Below are 20,525 nucleotides of genomic sequence, written 5' to 3' on the forward strand. Positions count from 1 at the left end.
GAGTGGGAGAGAGAAAGAAAAAGAGAAAATGCAAAGAGTCTTAGATGAGACCAGGATGTGCACAGTTACTGTCACAGCTCTGCTAGCAGACCCCGGAGCTCCCTCATTGTATGTGTAAATGAAATAATTTTACATAAAAGTGTTTTGTAAACTGTAAAATAGTTTTTAAGTGTACAGCTTTTTAAGACTTTCCGGTTTCTTCCTGTAAGAACCCCATAGTTTTCAAATAGAACTTTGATCCTGTAATCAAGTCTTACTTCCTTTTAATTTACCCTCTATTACAAAATTCCAACTGCATCAATAAACCCCATTAAATTTCCAACTCCCCTTGTAAAACAAAACAGAAATACCATGACCCTGGAGAGTGAAAGGGTAGGAAGCTACACTGAACAGCCCCGTGATCATATTCTGCTCTGAAACACTAAGACCCTCGGAGAATCACTTGCCCATCTTCTACTCTGCTAATTCTTGCTGTTCGCCTTGGTTTCTGCAGCTGAGGAATGGATTCTTAAGCACATTCTGTTACAACTACATGTGTGGAATAAAGAGACCTCTAGAAAGTTTCATTCTGGTCCCATAACTTTCCTTTTCCGCTCTGCTAGTAGGAAAAAAATAAATAAATAAAGACCTACGGGACGACTGGATTAGGAGATGCAGTACAATCCCACCTACTCTTAGACTTAATGATTTTACAAAATGCTTCTCACTTTTCATTATGGCCAGTCATTTCATATTCTTTATTTTTTTTTAAGACTTTATTCATTTATTTGAGAGAGAGAGAGAGAGAGAGGGCATGAGAGGGAGAGGATCAGAGAGAGAAGCCGACTCCCTGCGTAGCTGGCAGCCCGATGCGGGACTCAATCCCGGGACTCCGGGGTCATGACCTGAGCTGAAGCTAGTGGCTTAACCCACTGAGCCACCCAGGTGCCCTGTCATTTCATATTCTTTAATAGGGAAGTCAGAAAACTTCTTTTTCCACAGATTGTATGCAGAAATCAATACGTAAGGAACTCCAGACTCAAATATATTTAAGACCACGATGAAGAACACACAAAATGGTGTCCTCTATCAAGTCTTTAACTGGATCCGAGTGTGTAGAGAGGTGTTGTACTTTAAGTTCCCTGTCTATTATCTGAGGATTTTGTCTTTTATTCTGTTACTGTAGTAAGTTGCATTTTTGGTATGATGACGACAGCTTAACAATAAAGATAAGCATCTAATTAAGAATTTGGGCTGGAGGCGCCTGGGTGGCTCAGTGGATTAAGCCTCTGCCTTTGGCTCAGGTCATGATCTCAGGGTCCTGGGATCGAGCCCCTCCTCCGGCTCTCTGCTCAGTGGGGAGCCTGCTTCCTCCTCTTTCTCTCTGCCTGCCTCTCTGCCTACTTGTGATCTCTGTCTGTCAAATAAATAAATAAAATCTTAAAAAAAAAAAAAAAGAATTTGGGCTGAAAATATTCCCTCAATATACTGGTATATCCTTGTTTGAAATGGTCTTATTTCATTAGGAAAAGAGAGAAAAAGTTATTTGGATTCATTCTACCTATAGAAAATTATTCCTATCCTTATTCTGAATGACTAGTTTTGTTCTAGAATATTCATTTGTCATCAAACATGGGGTGGAGAAAACTTGAAAGGTTAGAAATGAAAGGTTAAAGACCTAGATATCTATTTACCATATTATTTGTTTTCTGGCTTCTCCCTCATTTTTTAGGATTATAACATTTTTCTCTTTCTTTAAAATACTACCTCAAGCCAACAAGTTCTTAAGAATGACTTATTAGTATCTGTGCACAAGAAACCTAGAAAGTGGAATTCTATATCATCAGCTCCAGAGACCATAGAATGTAAGTCTTTGGCCATCAGTATATTTAGGTAAAAAGATGGTTTTTAACATAAAAGTGTATGCACCTACATTTAGGCATGGACAAAATGTCCCCAGAAAGAAGCAGAGATTTTTTTTTTTTTAATTATTTTGGGAAAGTGTGCTGAAGCTTTTCTTTAAAAATAAAATGGCATTTCATCAGTACTGGTCATTTTTTAGCCACGTATGACAAATGATCACAGATGCTCATAAAAATCTAAAAGGAACTGAATGTTGTTCTCTTCTGACACGGCAAAATCTCTTTCCTTTAACTGCATTTTAAAAGAAAAACAAACTTTAACACTTTGATTAAGGAGAATCCAGGAAGCCATCTGGTCCCACCCAGAGTTCCTGCATTCACAATGTCCTCATGGGCAAGAAGGCTGAAAGTGCTTTAGGAACAGAACTTTCATGTTTCTGCCTCTTAACAATGGCACTTCCTGTTTTGACCTCTAACCATGCTAGACTCTCAAAAAGTAGGGTGATGGACTTCTCCTGTTCTGTGACATGGTGAAGAACATTTTTATTCCCTCCCACCATGTGTGTTCAGAGTGAAGATTATCCAAGCTCAATTTCCCCAAGGTCCTTTACATTGATCTATGGTCTCCTGACGAAGGTTAGGATTTTCAAAAATTTAGTTACCTAGCCATGAGCCTGGCACTGAAGTCAAGAGGATAGGCACTATTCTTCATCTCAAATACAAGTAAAAAGCTACAAGTTGCCTTTAAATAGTCCCCGTGTGTTCCCAGAAGTTATTAACAGCCCTTCACAGAGTTGGGACTTTGTGACTGCCTCCTTTTAAAACACCTTCTTTGGAAAAAGAGAGAGAAAAAGGGAGGAAGGGAGGAAGGGAGGCAGGGAAGAAAGAAGGGAAAGAGAAAATGTGGGAGGCAGAGATTCCACTGAAGGAAAGAAAGAAAAATTAGAGTAGAGAGAGAAGGCCAAAACTACAAAGTGATGCCAGACTGTCCAAGGCGCCAGGAGGCAGGGCCTTGGACCGCTCACCAAGAGGGTTCTTGGCTTTGGGCGAGAAAGAATTAAAGAGCAAGTCATTCAGAGAAAGGGGGCAAGATTTTGCAAGGATTAAAGTAAGAAAGGAGCTACTTCTAGACAAAGTAGCAGTCTCTCTTCCCAGGTGGAGAGGAGGGATTTTCCCTTTGCATCTAACAAAGGGTTTTATTAGGTTCTTTGTTTTGTTTCTGTTTTTTAAATTAGCTGACCATGGGGGCGCTGACCTGGCTCTGGCTGCCGGCTCAGTTGGTTGGCTCCATTCCTTGGAACTGGGGCTTGCGGTCTTCCGTGATTCAGATTTTGTGACTCTTTTTATGACCTGCTGACTTTTAGAGTAGGGGTTAGCCTAAAACCCAAATGGCTTTACTTTGGTCAACTTGTCTTCCAAAGTTTCCCTATCTTCCCTCAAAAGTAAGAAAAAAACTACTTGGAAAGATTAAAAAATTTCAGTATCTGTTGCTTCCCAAAACCAGAAGAGAAAATTGTTTTAAAGCAAATCACTTAAAATAAAAAGTAACTCCTGTTAGTTTTTGAAAAGATGTATGATCTCAAAATAAGTGACAAAAACACTTAAGTAGGTAATGTACTCAAAAGTTTTTTTTCTCTTTTAAGTAGTACAATATATTGAAAGAGGGCACTATTTAAAGTGGAAAAATTTTTTAACCACAATTCCATTTTATGTATTGTTGTGAGAATGACAGTTTATTAGAAATGAGAATATATTTTCTCAACAAAAAAGACAAACCTTACCTTGGAATCTATCCTTCAATTCTTGAAAGAAGCTATATAGTTCTATATTTATAAAATAGCAATGTGTAGGCTTTCTCTCTCAAATTCTATAAAATCTTCCTTAAATATAAATGCATATACTATGTTTATAGACACACACACACACACACAATTTAAGTTATATATGCATAGATATAAATGTTTTAGGAAGATGTAAGTACTGCTTTTTAAGAAATATTTCAGTAATTGGGATACATACAGTAAAAATAAATTCCTTCAAGCATATATTATTATCAATAACAATTTGTGTATGGGTTTTTTTAAAAATAAGAAATTCGTATGTTTCAGATGCAAATTCCAGATTGTTACTCATACCAAATAAACCATTTGCTAAAGTAGAAAATAAGCAAAACATCCTCCAAGGTTGCTATTGGTATAGCTAATAGCGAAATTGTTAAACCTGCTAATCCCACTTGGAAATCTGTGCAATTTGATGAGGAAATGCATGAAAAATACTAATGGGTTATCTGAGAAGACCAAAGATAATTAGAAAAGTCAATTTGTAGAATGCATTCTAGGCCAAAAAGAAGTTTTAAATGCAGAAGATTTTCTGGCACAATAACTAAAGTGATTAGGTTTTCTTGACTGATACGTCTCTAAATTTATAAAACGGACATAAAAATGGTTAACTGTCAAAAACTGTCTCCTTCCTCCATAAAACAATAAACACTTGGTAAAATAATTTTTCTGTAAAAATGATCACCGGTACATCCTCTCCTTAATTCTTGATTTATGTTTTTCTATATATTTTCTACAAGTAAAGAATTGATAAATTATCTGATACTCTTGGTTCACTATCAATAGCAGTTTGGTCAGAGGATTAGATAACTGATAAGTAATTTTAAAAAAGTATGTGGTCATGATAATCCTTCAAGTCGAAGGAGATACTCAATATCCACCATCACTCTGGTCTCTAAAAGCCAATTGCTCAGCGGGTCCTGTTTCAGAAGGTGAGCGCTTCAAGAGCAGGAAGGATGGAATCAGTTAGTCTGTATTTATCATAGAATAGTACCACTCATTAGTTATCTCCAGTAAATTAGGCCAATTTGCTCCAGTAAACTATAGTTTTCTCCCTTATTGTTTTAAAGATTTTATTTTTTTTTAAGATTTTATTTATTTATTTGACAGACAAAGATCACAAGTAGGCAGAGAGGCAGGCAGAGAGAGAGAGGAGGAAGCAGGCTCCCCGCTGAGCAGAGAGCCCGATGCGGGGCTCGATCCCGGGACCCTGACATCACGTCCTGAGCCGAAGGCAGAGGCTTTAACCCACTGAGCCACCCAGGCGCCCCTTTTTGAAAGATTGTTTAATGTTATTTATTTGAAAGAGAGAGAAACAGCGAGAGAGCACAGGTGAGGAGCAGAGGAAGAAGCGGCTCCCCACTGAGCAAGGAGCCTGATGCGGGACTCGATCCCAGAATTCTGGGATCATCACCTGAACCAAAGGCAGACGCTTCATGACGGAGCCACCCACACACACCCGCTCCTTATTTTAAAGTTATTTTTATTTAATGTTTTTTAAAAGATTCACTTATTTTAGAGAGAGGGAGTAGAACAGGAGGGCAGAGGAAGAGGGAGAAAGAATCTCCAGCACACTTCTCCCCGCGCGCCAGGCCGATCCCCGCGCCATCTCAACCCGAGATGAGGAGCACCAGCCCGCATCCCGGTGCTCCTGGACCAGGCACCGTCTACACCGACGTACAGTGTTGGAATTACACGCTCCCATTCCCGACGCCTTCCCACCTCCGCAGCTGTAAGGAAGTCTGTGGCTCCAAGAAGGAAAAGGCCAGGCCTGGCTCTGGGAGCGCCACAGCGGGAGGGAGAGAACCCATCCGGCCAGCACTGCTTTCTCTGAGATCTGTTCACTTTACAGTCAACACTACAATTCCCAAGTGAAGTTTGGGAGAACAGCAAAGAGAATTAGCAGTCTATAAAAATCACAAAAGCTAGAAATCTGTAGCGGATTAGGATTAGGTGGGAAGCCATTGTGATGCTAATCAGAACTGCAAACCCGGGCCCCAGGGCCGGGCAGGGATCCTCTGGACCGAGGCAGGAGGAGATAGCTCTGACCTCTGCTCTGGTCTCCGCTGACGGAGGTAGAAGAACGTTCATTGAAGGGAGAGCAAAACTGCGTCATTTTGTTTTGACCCAGAGCACCCTGAAGGCTGTTGCTGGGGTAAGTCTTATGTTCTACCCACACTAGACTTAAGATAAATGACGACTGTGGCCATGAAAGGATATTTGGTAAGATAGTGTGTATTTCCTCATTATTTAAACATTTGAACTGATGCCATGGGAAATGTCGATGGACCAAGAATCAAGAACAGCAGAGTGCTTCTGGGGTTTATATTTAATCAGGTAGTGTGTATTTCCTTGTTATTGAAACACTGGAACTGACGTCATGGGGTATTAGTGGAATGTTCTCTTGAAGACATAAACTTGCATTTCTACATACTAGAAACTGACCCTCCAAGGAGGAATTTTGCTGCTTCTAACTTTGGGATTCATGTGCCTTGTTCCTTTCCCCTCTCCAGACCCTTCTCATGTTCTTACCAGAGTAACAGATCGAGGAACTACTAACTATAGTGAAGAATGTTTAAGTGTTTGGCATGTAGAAAATTAAATTATTAATGTTTGTTGTAGACACAGAGAATCATTCATTTGAAGCTTTAAAGCGTTAGACATGTGCTTTTCAAAGGAAGTCCTTCTAAGAACAAACACAGGTCAGGTGACTGGTGCTTTGCCCTGTCTCTAAGCACGGTTAACCCTTCACTGAAGATCTATGAATCAGTAGTGTGGTCCACAAGATGATAATTTTGAAGAACCAGTAAAACAGAGGTTACGTGTTTGATGTGATCCTCTCAAGATTCAAGATTCAATTCTGAGCATCTAGATTCCAGGGATGTAGAATGTTGGATACATTCTAATAATGTTGACACAATTATCAGGAACATTATATAAAATAATATGCAGACACATGAAAATGTGTGTGTGTGTGTGTGTGTGTGTACTTTGCTGTGTCAGGGAGGAAGGAGTGTTTCTTTTACCCTCTCAGCTGGCTTAAGAGTCAAACCGACATAAAACAGATGAGTGGGAGGCTAACATACAAATTTTTAAGGTTTTGTTTTGTTTTGTTTTGTTTTGTTGACAAATGCATGAGAGTCAAGACCTAAAGAAGCCATCAGGCCTGAAAGGTTATAAAACTTTTTATACAAACCATTTTTTTTTTATGGTTCAACAAACTTTTTTCTTTTTAATTTTACAATATGCCATAAACATTTTTCCATGCAATGGACAAAAATCTGCTACTGAAACATTGAAGGCTGCAGTTAGGTACAAGAGTGATAGCTAAAGCAAGTATTAGTATAAGGTTAAAGCACAAGGCCTAGGCAAATGCCTGCCAGGGGCACTACACAAAAGGAATGTCTTCAAAGCCCCTCTGTGGGGCCCTCCATCCACCCCTGAGTTCCCTTGGGCCCCTCGGGTGGAAGGGGTCCTGTAAACTTTTTTGCATCCACATAACCCCCCCCAATTTCTGTCTGGTTTTCTTCACCTCATCCTCTACCCGGGCCATCTCGTCAAATTCTCTTATCATCTCCTCATTGCTCAAATGCATATCGTGTATGGCCTCCTTATATTCCTTGAGACACTGAGCCAGCCCCTTGTTGGTTTTTCTTTTAGCCTTCCTGGGTACATCATCCCCAGCTGGGTGCTTTCCTGCAACCCTTGGTTGCATGGCTGGCTTTTCTTCTTTTGGCTTCTCCTCATTCACTGGCTTTCCCTCATTCACTGGTTTTCCTTCTTTGGCTTTCCCTCACTCACTGATTTTCCTTCTTTTGGTATTCTCACATAGATTGTGAGGATATGCTAAGGCACAAGGAGGCATGGGCTGAGGCAGTGAATTGTGGGACAGTGATTAGGAATTCTGTGAGAGGGAGACTAATGGAAGGTAAGGGTTATTTTAGTAAGTGTGTACGTGGGTCCATTCCACAATGACTCGTAGCCTCTAATGTTAAGACTGTTCTGGGGCGCCTGGGTGGCTCAGTGGGTTAAAGCCTCTGCCTTTGGCTTGGGTCATGATCTCGGGGTCCTGGGATCGACCCCCGCATCGGGAATCTCTGCTCAGCAGGGAGCCTGCTTCCTCCTCTCTCTCTGCCTGCCTCTCTGCCTACCTGTGATCTCTGTCTGTCAAATAAATAAATAAAATCTTAAAGAAAAAAAAAAAGACTTCTGTAGAGGGAGGGTGCTTTTCTCCTTGGCCATTGAATACCTGCTCTTAGATGGAAAGAGGGAGGCCCAACAGCTCTTCCTGCATCTTCTGTTTCTCAAGTGCCTTCGGTTCAAAATAATCAATATGCCAAAGAGGTATATTTTGGGGTGGCATGTTCTTAATCCCTTCACCTGATAAACTTTTTCAAATTAGAAAAAAGGAATCTTTCAACAACAAACGTCTTTTAAATTCCTACTGTGAAATAATTTTGTAGCCACAGATAGCGGTGCCTGGGTATGCCCATTGTTCATAATGTGCAGAGTAAACACACTTTAAACCTTCAGTTAACAGCCAGATAAATAGTCTGAGGCTTGCGTGTAATTTAGTCAGAAAATAAGCAATTTGATCAGCGAAGATTTTCAGACTGATGAGAAAATTGAACCAGTCAATTGCTAAATCGTTAGATACATAATGTTCTAATGGAAAAGATACGTTGCTAGCATGACCTTATCTCTTTGAATTGATCATTAATTCCAAAATACTTGAATGATATGATGAGGGAATGTATTCAGAAAAATCAGGGGACAAACCGAACAAAAAAAGTTCCTGTGCTAAAACCCTTCAATTAGAAGGACTGATTCGAATTGCAAAACACTTTGAGGAAATGATGAAATGGAATAGTAAAGGAATGTACAGGGAAGTTGGGAAGGACAATAAACAATGAAGATAAATGCAGATAGATTTCCATAGAACGTAAACAGGCACCTTAAGACGTTGGAAAAGCATGTGCATATCCTCCTGTGTAAGTTGTATAATGCAAAGACCAAGACGAGGTGATGGAACAGTGAATGTGTTTCTTGGGGACCTAATGCTGAGTTTAGGAGACGTGTAATGGTTTTGCAAATCCTGCTTTATGTTACATCTTCTCTGTGGGAATTGCTTTGTGCTCTTAATTTTTTTTTTTTAATATGTTGCACCTTTAGATTATCTGTGCCAAGGGTACAATTTTAAAGATAAAAGAAAATTACTCACAGGCCCAGACAGATGTGTAGGCATTTCAGGTCAGTGCAATTTGGAAGTGTACAGGGGGTGTCCATGCCCTGAGGTAGGAGCTCACACTCCGGGCTGTTGGAAGGCCTGCTGTGTGAATTAACTCTGTTGGTACAAACCCTCTTCCAGCTTGAAATACTCTCAGCTCCCCAATGTAGGAGGCCCACGCCAAGTTTAGAGTTCTGGAACCATCTCTCTTAGAAAGTACGTATTTAGAAGATTCAAACCTTAAGGAGAAATTGTGGGTTTTGTTTTTTGTTTCTTTGTTTCTTTGTTTTTTAAGATTTTATTTATTTATTTATTTGACAGGGTGAGAGCACAAGCAGGGGGAGCAGCCGAGTGAGTGGGAAAAATCTATCCGCTGAGCAAAGATTCCCTATGCCGTGCTCCATCCCAGGACGCTGGGATCGTGACCTGAGCTGAAGATAGATGCTTAACCCACTGAGCCACCCAGGCACCCCTGGGAGATTAAAACCTTAGAGAGAATAGAGTTCAGGAAAAGGACGTCCGAAGTAGCCTTTATGATTGCTTTGTCACTTACTAAAACAAAGCAATGTCACGAACCACGAAATCAACCTAGTATCCGTGACACGTCAGTAATAAAGGGTGTCTGTAAGGTTAATTTTTTTTTTTATTGTACCTGGCTGCATGCTCGAAACTATTCAAGGTCTCAACGTTTCCGGATCTTCAGTGGGGTTCTGTCTCGTTCCAGATAGTGTGAATCTTGAGTCTCACTTGTCTTCTGTTGACATAGGTGGTAATAGTTTGTTTTTATATCTTTGATTCTGGATCGCAGTCCTCAAGCTTTTTAATGTACAATAATTTTAATAATACAAATTTAAATTCTGAATTATCTTCATGTAACCTACTCCAATAGTCCAAGTAGATGTATCTATCTTCATTTTCTCTAAAACCTGAGCTGGTCTTAAATTCTTTTACTGATAACTTTACACTGAAGCTCAGATCATGAGATTTTCCACTCGAGTCTCAATGGCCTTTTTACGGAGGGCAGCATCCAAATGCACCCGGGGGCCTGGAATTTCTTCTACCTCTTAAACTCCCTTTCTTTTTCCTAATGTGCTGTCCTCTTCAACTCGGCTTTCTATTCACAATCCCCATGCCCCCCCCCCTTTTTTAAATTACCACAAACAGAAGTACTTTTCATTTCCCAAAGGCCAACACTGAAATGTTCATGGTTTTGGAAATAGTATCCGTAAATAAAGCTGTGTGTGATAGATGTTCTCGTAAGGGCACTGAGGTTGGAGAAGCATCACCCTGCTGAGGTGAGGTAGCCCGTTGTTGGCTGTGAGGGTTCAAGCACTGCTGGGCAGGTGTGGAACAGGCGCACCACAGACTCAGCCTCCTGTACACAGTGCCTTGAGACAACCATGGGCAGAAATGCTCAGGACCCTTGTCTGCGGGTCCCTGATTACAACTGCAGTACTTCAGTGGGCCAACCTGCATTTCGCACTGTTTGAATCCCTAACTTTTAAACACGTCTATAGCACTCTAAGATAAAATATTTGAAGTCTGCCCGGAGCTTGTTTATTCAGTATATGATTCTAAATACCTTCCAAAAGAACCACCTTAGCAGGTCATTCCTTTTTTCTTACAACAACGACAACAACAACAACAATAATAGATTAAGGATGAACCCTGGCCCAGAGATGAACAGTTTCTGGCATACCGTCTTCTGGGCCCGGTGCGCTGACAGCTTAGTTTCCAGACATTTCTAGACACGCTAACTAAAGATTTGGACCACGGGGAGAAGAGGGAACAGGTCAAACACAAAACAAAGCCCTTTTCCCTCCTCTTCTCCCCTGTGTTCCAAATCCTCACTGAGCGTATCTGGGTTTGATGGGAAATCTGGTTTTGTGTCACAGACAAAACAACAGCACTGAGCCGCTGTACCCAGTCAGATTCCAGACTCTTCTCAAGGTCAAAGAGGGACCTTCCGCAGTGAGTCATTGGCTGGTTTCTAAAGCTTTGAAGGAGGGACACTGGGTATTGTAAGACAGAACCCGAGATTTGTAACCGTACCCAGAATGTCTTAAAAAAAAAAAGGAAAAGAAAAAAGGTACACAAAATAGAAAAGCCACACAAAAACCAGGCTGCAAAGCAAAACCTGACGCTAGAATTTTGGCAAGTTTTCTTTCTTTTGACTGCAGTCATTTCAAGGAGAGGGGAAGCGTGTTTCTCCAATCTCCTCTTTCCAAAGAAGCAAACGGAAACAGAAGAATTCGTCCTGATCTTTCCCCTGATGGGACCCAAAGGGCAAGATGGGGCTGTGTAACACAGTAATGGAAATAGGATGAAACGCGTTAGTTTTCCCGAAGCTAATCAGAGGGTTGTCATGGTAACTCACAGGAGTCTAGACTGTTGTAGCTTCACAGTATAATTTTGGGTTACATTCTTTTAAAAGAGGGCATCAAGTATGTGCATTAAGAGTTACAGACGAATCTTTGGAAGTGGATTGGACTGATTTAAGATTTTGTTTAGACCTTGAGAGAGGAGGTGTCTTGGGAGAAAACAACACAACTAAGTCAATGGGTAAATAATGCTAAATCAAGGGGTTGGGTGAGGGTTGGAACTCACGGAAGCAGAGAAACATACCATGATAGCAAAACCAAAGAATCGGAAAGTAAAAAACAACTGGAGGGGTGCAGTAATTTAAATATGCACATTTGTCTAAGAATCGGAGTTTTAAGAGAAATTGCCCACTGCGATTAGCTTCTCTCTCGTTATCTTGGTGTTATGTGTGGAAGGCGCCAATGGATTTGATCCTGCAGTTTTCCTAAACTTTCATTCTGAAATCATTCTCTTATGTGTTAACAACCTTATGCAGCTTTCCCCCTTCTCACAGAAAAGCTTAAATGAGATAAGCTTCTATTGCAGCGGTTTATTTTTTTTTAAACATTTATTGATTGGGGCACCTGGGTGGCTCTGTTGGTTGAGCCTCTGATTCTTGGCTTCCGCTCAGGTCATGATCTCCGGGTGCTGGGATCCAGCCCCACAGCAGGCTCCGAGCTCAGCGAGGAGTCGGCGAGAGATTGTCTCCTGCTCCCTCTGTTCCTCCCCCTGCTTGTGTTCTCTCTCTCAAATAAATAAATATGATATAAACTTTTATCTGATTTTTCCTTTGTGGCAGTCCCTAAGCCTGCCTCTCTGACTTTTCAGATTTAGGTCCCTTATCCTGGAAGGAATAGGGCTCTGTACAAACAGGCACTCCTTCCCAAAGCTTTCGTGTCCCTTGAAATGTTCAGTGAAAAGACATTATGGAAAGAATGACAAATTCAAAACAACATTTGAGATAAAAAAGAACTAGAAAGACCTATCCTGTTTGGGACAGGACAGCTTCTTGCCGCCTGTGCCGAACTCCCCACCCCCCATGATTTCCACTGTTAATACTTTTTGGAAAACAAGAGAAGCCATGATTCCAGCCATCAGGCTCTTGGGGATTCCTGAGGATGAATCAGAACATGCAATGCGCAAGTACCCCCAAATTACTATTTAACTATTTACATCTGTTTGGGGGCATTGTGACTTGTCTTTCTACAGTAATTACAAGGTGTGGTGTGGGCCAGTGTGACTCTAAGTCAGAGGTCAACACTCTGCTCTCCATCTGCCAGATTGGGTCCACCGCCGTTTTTCTATAGCCTTCAGGCTAAGAATGATTTTTATATGGTTGCGAGAGATCAAAACAAGACTCTTCGTGACATGAAATTATATGAAATTCAATTTCAGCTGCAAATAAAGTTTTACTGGGACACATACATTGTTTCTGCATTGTTTAGTGCTGCTTTCTTGCTGTTAAGAGCAGGATTAAGTAGGTACCACAGAGACTGTATGGCCTAAAATATTTACTACTTGGCCCTTAACAGAAAATTGTAGCCATGATCCTCTTTGCAGCTTGGGTTATCTAAATTTAAAATATCAATCAAATTATATTAATACTCTGCTAATGAGAGCGTTCTAATAAGACTTCATTGTTTTTCTATAGGTGCATAAAAATGCAGAGACCAGATTTCTTTTTTTAATTCATTTTTTAAAATATTTTGTTTGTTTGAGAGAGAGAGCATGCACAAGTGGGGAGAGGGGCTGAAGGAGAAGGAGAACCAGGCCTTCCACTGAGCAGGGAACCCAATATGGGGCTCAATCCCATGACCTTGGGATCATGACCCAAGCCACCCAGGCACCCCAGAGACCAGATTTCTTAATGTTAGGACTAACAAAAAGACAAGATACACAAACAAAAACAAGGGTTATTGTGATACTTATAAGTAGTCTCTTCCAAAGAAAATGGAAAACTTTTCAATGATATTTGCTATTAGGCTTCCTTTTACATACCGGAAATGGAAATGCCCTAGTTTCAACCCCATGAGAACTGGACACTCCCATTTGATCAACAGTTTTCTTTTGGAGAAATTAGTGATCAGTATCAGTATGTGCAAGTTCAAATGCTGATGTTATTTGTCAAACTGTGGTTCGATGTGCTGGGAAAACGGCAAAGGGAAGGAAGCATTCAGACACGTTTCTTCTGAGACTTCATTCCTCTTGAATTAATGAAGAAGCCATAGAACAGTTTTCTGTGTTTGCTTTAAACAGAGGAAAGGTATTTTTGTGTGTGTGTGTTTTTTTAAATTAAAAGTCTAGTCGTGAATCTAATTTAGCTCTTGTCTCACTATTCAAGTCTAGAGAGCGTGTGGTACCTTTTGGGGGGTGGGGTAAGGGTGGACCTAGCGAATCTAAAAATAGAACAGTTAGATTTGCAATTATACCATTGCCTTATCAGAGCCCTTCTCGGTCTTTCTGCTCATGTACCTGTTGGGTGATGTCCACATGGGGTGTGCCAAGGTTGAACATAATCCCAGAATCCACTGTCTACCATGCAACCACACTCAGGCTTGTAGAATGCATGTCAATACAAGGAAACTATGGATGCATTCTTGTGAATATTTTAAGTAAACTTCAGTACATTTATGCCAATTTTAGGACTCGGGAACAACAAGTTGGTTGCAACACATCTCACATAACTAGTCACAAGACCTCGGCTGAACAAGAGTTATGGCGGGAGAACACATTTAATTTGGGTTACACAGCCAGAACTTTGGATGTATTGGCCTTTTAGGCTCTGGAGAGCCTTCTCCGGGCAGTAGCCTGTCGTGGTACTTCTGTTCCAACAGGCTCCCAGAAGTTGGACAGTAACAGCCTCTCACAGCCTCACATTTGACTCCACTTCTGATATACTTTGCCCCTTTGGAACCCATTGCCCATCAGTGCAAGGGCTCTTCAGTCCCACTGGACTCAGATATGGGGCAGGGATCATGCCTCCTCTGGATATCATCCCCACAAGCTGCCGACGGTTCCCCGAAAGCTCATAAATGGCAGGTATTTGGTGGCGTCAGGATTGCTTACGTCCATGCATGTTCTGTGGGTTGTCAAGAAAACGCTTGTTTTCACTGGACGTGAACGGCTCTCTTCCAGGTCAGATCTTCTCAGAACATTTTGCCCTCAAGTATTTAGGACAGCAGGTATTTCAGGAGTAAGCATTCATCAAAATCATTGTTTGAGGAAATAAATCATTTTGATTTGGTTTTGGTGAGGTGAGGTCCAGAGTCAATGACCAAGAAGGAAATCTTGAGATGTCTTTGGTGCAAAAAGGTGATTTTATCAAAGCACGGGGACAGGACCTGAACGAGCGGCTGCCCCAGGGTTGTGAGGCGTGGTGGATTATATGCTTGGGAGTTGGGGTGGCAGTGAGGAAGAGGGAGCTTTCAAAGCATTTTCCCATGTTACAGCAGACTCGCGGGATACCGGAGGCTTTGACCTTCTCAAAGGTCAAGTGCTTCTAGTAAGGCATTAACAGGAAGCTAGTTGGGAGATTCCTGGAAGACTGTCGCACGCGTCCCACCCAGGAATGGGGTTGGGGGGAGGTTGCAGGGGCCAGCTTGTGCTTTGTCTTCAGCCATCCTTTTGCTCCCTCACAATTTGATAGACAGCACCTCCTTTTAACCAGTCTAAGAAATAGAAGGAAAGGCTCCAAATACAGTGGATCTAGGTTAAAAGACTACCTACATTTCAGGGCGCCTGGTCGGTTCATATGGTTTGGCAACTGACTCTTGGTTTTGGCTCAAAGCAGGATCTCAGGGTCCTGGGAATGAGTCCCCCGTGCGGCTCACGCTCAGCAGGGAGTCTGCGTGAGCTTCTCCCTCTCCTTCTCTCTCTGCCCCTCCCACCACTTGCGCTCAGTCAAATAATTAAATCTTGAAAAAAGAGCGAGATAGAATGCCTACATTTAAGGAGAAAATGAAATTCCCTAAGTCAACAACACACTGTCCTTTAGATTTCTTCTCTCTTAAAACAGCCTGTGATCTCATCAGACTCGGTAGCACAACCTGTCCATCTGTCCATCGGATCAGCTGGGGCGTGTCGAACACGGGAACACGGTGCTAGGCAAGCTAGGATCACGGTCCGGAATCTCCGGGAGATCTGCATTCCCCAGAGTTCGTAGGTTTAACAGGGAACAGAGTTTCAGTCCTGAAGGAGAAGAACAGCTTCCCTTGAATATGAATTTGAGGGCTTGCTGCGGTTCTGCGCAAGCAAGAAGTCTGCTCTGAATTCAAGGCTTCTTGCAAAAGCTCAAATTTAAGTAATATCAACCACCTCTAGATAATACATCTCGCATCATATAGAACTTACTTTCCGGAAGTGGCCTATGCTCCTTGGCAGCCGCAAACCTGACCCGACCTGTCCAGAGCCCTGTCCGTCTGGGGGGACTTTTCTCCCTCTTCCGTTTCTTGACCAAGAGATCAAGCTGCTGCTTTCTTGCTATAAACAGTTCTGCCATCATGGCTTTTTAAAAAAAAAGATATTTATTTATTTACTTCTTTATTTGAGAGCGAGAGTGGGAGAGGGAGCACAAGCCTGGGGAGGAGCAGAGGGGAGAGAAGCAGACTCCCCGCGGAGCTGTGGGGGGTGGGGCTGGGGTTGATCAGCAGGACCTCGAGATCACGGAGGGGGGGGCCTCAACCCACTGGGCCACCCAGCTCCCCACCCCCCCAGCATCATCACTTTTGAACAACATTCTGTCTTTTTTTTTTTTTTTTTGGGCTATATTTTTTCTTACTGTCTTAAAGGTTTTACACCAAAGTTGGCTTTTTTTTTTTTCATTTTTTCAGTTAAATTTTTTGTTTGCTTTTCCCTTTTTATTTTCTTGAGTAATTGTATAGCTTCGGTTTTAAATGTGAATATGCTTTTGTTTTCAAACATGCTTTTTCAAAAGAAGTGATAGGATTTGATGGATTTCCTTAGCTTGTCAGAAACTGACTTAGCAACATGTTTGTTGTTTTTTTTTTTTAAAACCTTCCTTTGATTACTCTGAGTTTTTTCATGTCATTCCTATAGCTTCTATTTTTTTTCAGCTTTATTGAAGCATAATCTACATACAATAAAACTTAATTTTATGTGGACATTTGGAAGAGTTTTGACAAACGTGTAATGCTCTCTAACCGCTACCAGAATCAACACAGAGAACACTTCCATCACCCGCACTTCCTTCCTGCCCCTCCGCGGTTAATCTTCTCCTTCCCCGCCCCCTCAGCCCCTGAAAGGCCCACTCATCTTTCTGTCGCTACCGTCTGCCTTTTTAGAATTTTGTATAAATGGAATCATGTTGTGTGCATTCTTTTGTCATCAGCTTCTTTCACTCAGTGAAATTCTTTTTTGAGATTTGTCCATGGCCCGTGGCTTGTTTCTTTCCATTGTCACGTGTATCCATAGTTTATTCCCTTATAGTGCAACAGTTTTCCATTGTGTCAATCCACCACAAGTTGTTTATCAGTTTACTAGCTGATGGCCATATGGCGTGTTTTCAGTTGTTGGCTATTACACGCAAGCTTCTCTGAACATCTCATACAAGTCTTTGTGTGAATATAAACTTTTGCTTTCTTTGGGTAGATAACAAGGAAAGGGATTGCTGGACCATATGGTAAATGTATGTGTAATTTTTTTAAATAAATATTTTATTTACCTATTTGACAAGCACAAGGAGGGGGAGCAGCAGGCAGAGGAAAAGGGAGAAGCAGGCTGCCCTCTAAGCAGAGAGCCCGATGGGGGGCTCCATCCCAGGACCCTAGGATCATGACCTTTTAAAAGACAGGTGGTTAACCAGCTGAACCACCCAGGAGCCCTTACATATGTTCAGTTTTTTTTAAGGAACTGCAAACTGTTTTTCAGACTCGACCACTCTGCATTCCCACTAGCTGTATATGGGTTTCAGTTGTTTTACATAGTAGTCAAACCTTGATACTGTATTACCAGTATTTTAAATTTTAGTTCTTGTAGTGGTGTTTTATGTGACTTTAATTTGTATTGAACTAATGAGTAATGATATTTATCTAAAAAGACTGCTGGTTTCATTTATTTTTCTTTTCTGTTGTCCATTTTCTGGTTCACTGATTCCTACTCTTATCTTTTTTCTGTTCTACTTTGGTTTACTTTGATCTCATTCTTAATTCTGTTTTGTTTTCTTTAATTTTTTATGGATAATGTAGGCATCAATCCTTAATTCTTAATTTAGTTGCTTAATGTGAAAGCTCTTAGGGCATTCATTTTATTTATATATTTTCTTAAAGTAATCTCTATGCTCAATATGGTGCTTGAACTCAAACCCAGATATCAAAGGTCATATGCTCTAAAAACTGAACAAGTCCTCCTTTATTTTAGGTTTTTCTTCTCTTCTAATACAAGCATTTAGTACTATAAATTTCTCATCAAACTCTACTTTAGCTGCATTACATAAATCTTGCTACATTGGGTCTTTATTTTTCTTGATTTCAAAATATTTTCCTTTTACCCTCGGTTATTGGGAAGGATGTTGCTTAATCCAACCATCTGAGAATTTTCTGTGTCTCTAGAAAGCTACTGCTATCTTGTATCCTTCCCTTTTGGTCAGAGACAGTTTTGTTTTGTTTTGTTTTGTTTTTAAATTTTCAACCCTATTAAATGTATTGAGACTTATTTTATTTATTTATTTATTTTTAAAAGATTCTATTTATTTATTTGACAGAGAGAGATCACAAGTAGGCAGAGAGGCAGGTGGAGAGAGAGAGAGAGAGAGGAAGGGAAGCAGTCTCCCCGCTGAGCAGAGAGCCCGATGTGGGGCTCGATCCCAGGACCCTGAGATCATGACCTGAGCCGAAAGCAGAGGCTTAACCCACTGAGCCCCCAGCTGCCCCTTGAGACTTATTTTAAACCTAAAACCTGATGTATCTGGGAATGTTCATGTACAGTGACAAAAACGGGAGTTCTGCTGTGTCTGGACAGGGCGCTCTGCGTGTGTTCATGAGGTCAAGCTGGCCGATGGAGCTGACACTCTATTTGCTGCTGTGTCCCAAGTGCCTGGCGCTATCAGTTCCAGCAGAATATTTGCTGCATGAATGAGAGAACACCCGATCTGTATTCTGACTGTGATGGTTGTTTTTATCCCCCTGCTCAGGACTTGACACAATGGCCTGGCGGGAGGAGGGTCTCAAAGCTAATCAGTGCGTCCATCTCCCCAGCCCGCGGACAGGCCCGTTCAGAGCCCCATGCTGAAGGCCGTTCCGACTGCCCGGCTCCCCTTGCGTAGGTTCCCTGCAAGGCTTGCTGTGCGCAGTGTTCTGGTTCCCTACACTCAAGAGGTCACTGGCCATGTCTTTGTACATGAAAACTGCCTCTCAGTAATGTTCTGAAAGAACACATCCAGGGGAAAAGAAGTCCCGTATACGTGAGGAGAGTCAGCACAAATGTGGTTTTGAGGCAGGACCCCTGGGGATGGGTGAGGGAGGATCAGAGGGAAGGGCGATCGTGGCACTGAACTTTTTACAACATAAGTACATTCTTTAGTGATTACAGTTTTTTTAAAGTTCACGACAGACACCTATGGCGGGGGTGTGGTGTGGGGGAGAGGCAGAGGGGTCAGCAGGCTCTCCACCGAGCAGGGAGCCAGATGCCCAACTCCATCCTGCATCCTGGGACCTTGCCTCTAGCCCAGAGCGTCTCCCAGGCGCCCAGTGATGACAGTTTTTTAATGTACTTTCTCTTTACAAAGAGTTGTTTCTTTGCACAAATCTTTTAAAAAGTCATGTCAGTCATGTTTGTGGCCCAGGAATAAAAACGGCAGTTTGCAGTCAAGATTATCAGTCTTTTTAGAATAGCCCCACAATTCCCCTCACCAAGAGTTATATGTCATGTTTATTTCTTTTCAAGATTCAGGCAAATAAACATGAATTTTATTTTGAGATTTTTACAACACCCCTTGATTACCGCGGATACACCGCATGCCAGAAAACCAGGGTTTCTGGATTGGGTTCGTAACTGTTTTGTAACTGTGAAACCTATTAACTAGAGTTACGATTTGTCTCATCTCCAAAAGTGATGAGAGCATTATATTTTCCTAAATTAATGCATCTAAGTCCTCATGTAATTCGTGCACTATTAATGTCCAGCTCCGCTTCCTGTCAATTCAGTCCTTTTTCTTCTTTTTCTTTAACTCCCTCCAAGGAAACCTCATGGAAATCAAGTCCGGCCAGTTTTGTTGGTTCTTGCCTCAAGTATAAGTACTATCTTTAAAATCAAAATTCTGCTTGCTGGTCTGAAGTGCGCTAATTAGGCCAAAACATGTCTTAGCCTGAGAATTTCTCTGCATAATTTTAAGTTTTAATATGTCAGAAAGCTAGCCAAAAGAATATTATATGTGGATTTTGGGGGGTTAAACCTATTGAAATCAATTTAATGCAATTTGCTATAAAACTTCCCTCTACCCTCTGAAATATTTTAATTAGATACTGCTCTGAGTATGCAGACATTAGCTTGACATATTCTTGTTTTTAGCTCATGGTCTCCTACATTTTCCCTTTGACTATTTTTTTCTCATATTACTCCCACAAAGGGATTCTTTGTGGCTTATTTTTAGATAATCAGGAAGAATGATTCTGCTCTGGTATGAAAGAGAATCATTCTGAATCCAATAAGAACTGTTTAGATTTGAGAGCCTGAGAAGGAGGCCATTATCGTAGCTTTGGGGACCAGCACTGCCCTAAGGGAGCAGTTACTGGACGAAGTGGCTTGTGTGACCCTTCAGGCAGGGGGTGCGGGGGCTGGGCTACTGTTCCCCTGGTGTGCAGGGGAAGGGGCAGACGGAGAGGGAGAGAGAGAATCTCCAGTAGACTCCCCACTGAGCACAGAGCCTGATGCAGGGCTCGATCTCACTACCCTGAGATCATGACCTGAGCCAAAATCAACTTTTGGACACTTAATTAACTGAGCCACCCAGGTACCCCAAACCATGATCCTTCTGATGCCATGAGGAGGAAATGCACACTACCCCTGAAAAGTGGTTATAAATCATGGTGCAGGTCTATCGTGATGAGTCCCCTGTGTCACCTATAATTCGGGATTGAGTTGGGGTGTTCCTAGGTGACATCTTGAGTGCCTGGTGCCGGCCTGCTTTTAGAAGAACCTTTCACTGACTTATAAGTGTGTTTTTATTTTGGGGCTGCATAGGGCCATTAGCTGGTTTTGTAGAGTAGAAAAGACACCCCTTCCTTGAGGAGGGGAATGCAGCCC

General features: G+C 41.7%; 2 protein-coding genes across 2 annotated transcripts in view; one reads left to right on the forward strand and one right to left on the reverse strand.

The window, feature by feature from the left end:
• The window catches only part of SLC39A10 (solute carrier family 39 member 10), a 138,371-nt gene that overhangs the window by 1,436 nt on the left and 116,410 nt on the right, over positions 1–20,525 (forward strand). The gene's annotated exons all lie outside the window — the stretch shown is intronic.
• Positions 6,878–15,765, reverse strand: LOC116596879 (transcription elongation factor A protein-like 4). The gene is made up of 2 exons (XM_032354054.1): positions 15,618–15,765; positions 6,878–7,471 (listed from the first exon to the last, which is right to left on the reverse strand). The coding sequence occupies exons 1-2, from the start codon at positions 15,763–15,765 to the stop codon at positions 7,068–7,070; spliced, it is 552 nt and encodes a 183-aa protein (XP_032209945.1). The 3' UTR covers positions 6,878–7,067.

The sequence above is a fragment of the Mustela erminea genome, chromosome 8 (genome assembly GCF_009829155.1).
Source record: "Mustela erminea isolate mMusErm1 chromosome 8, mMusErm1.Pri, whole genome shotgun sequence".
NCBI classification, from domain to species: Eukaryota; Metazoa; Chordata; class Mammalia; order Carnivora; family Mustelidae; genus Mustela; species Mustela erminea.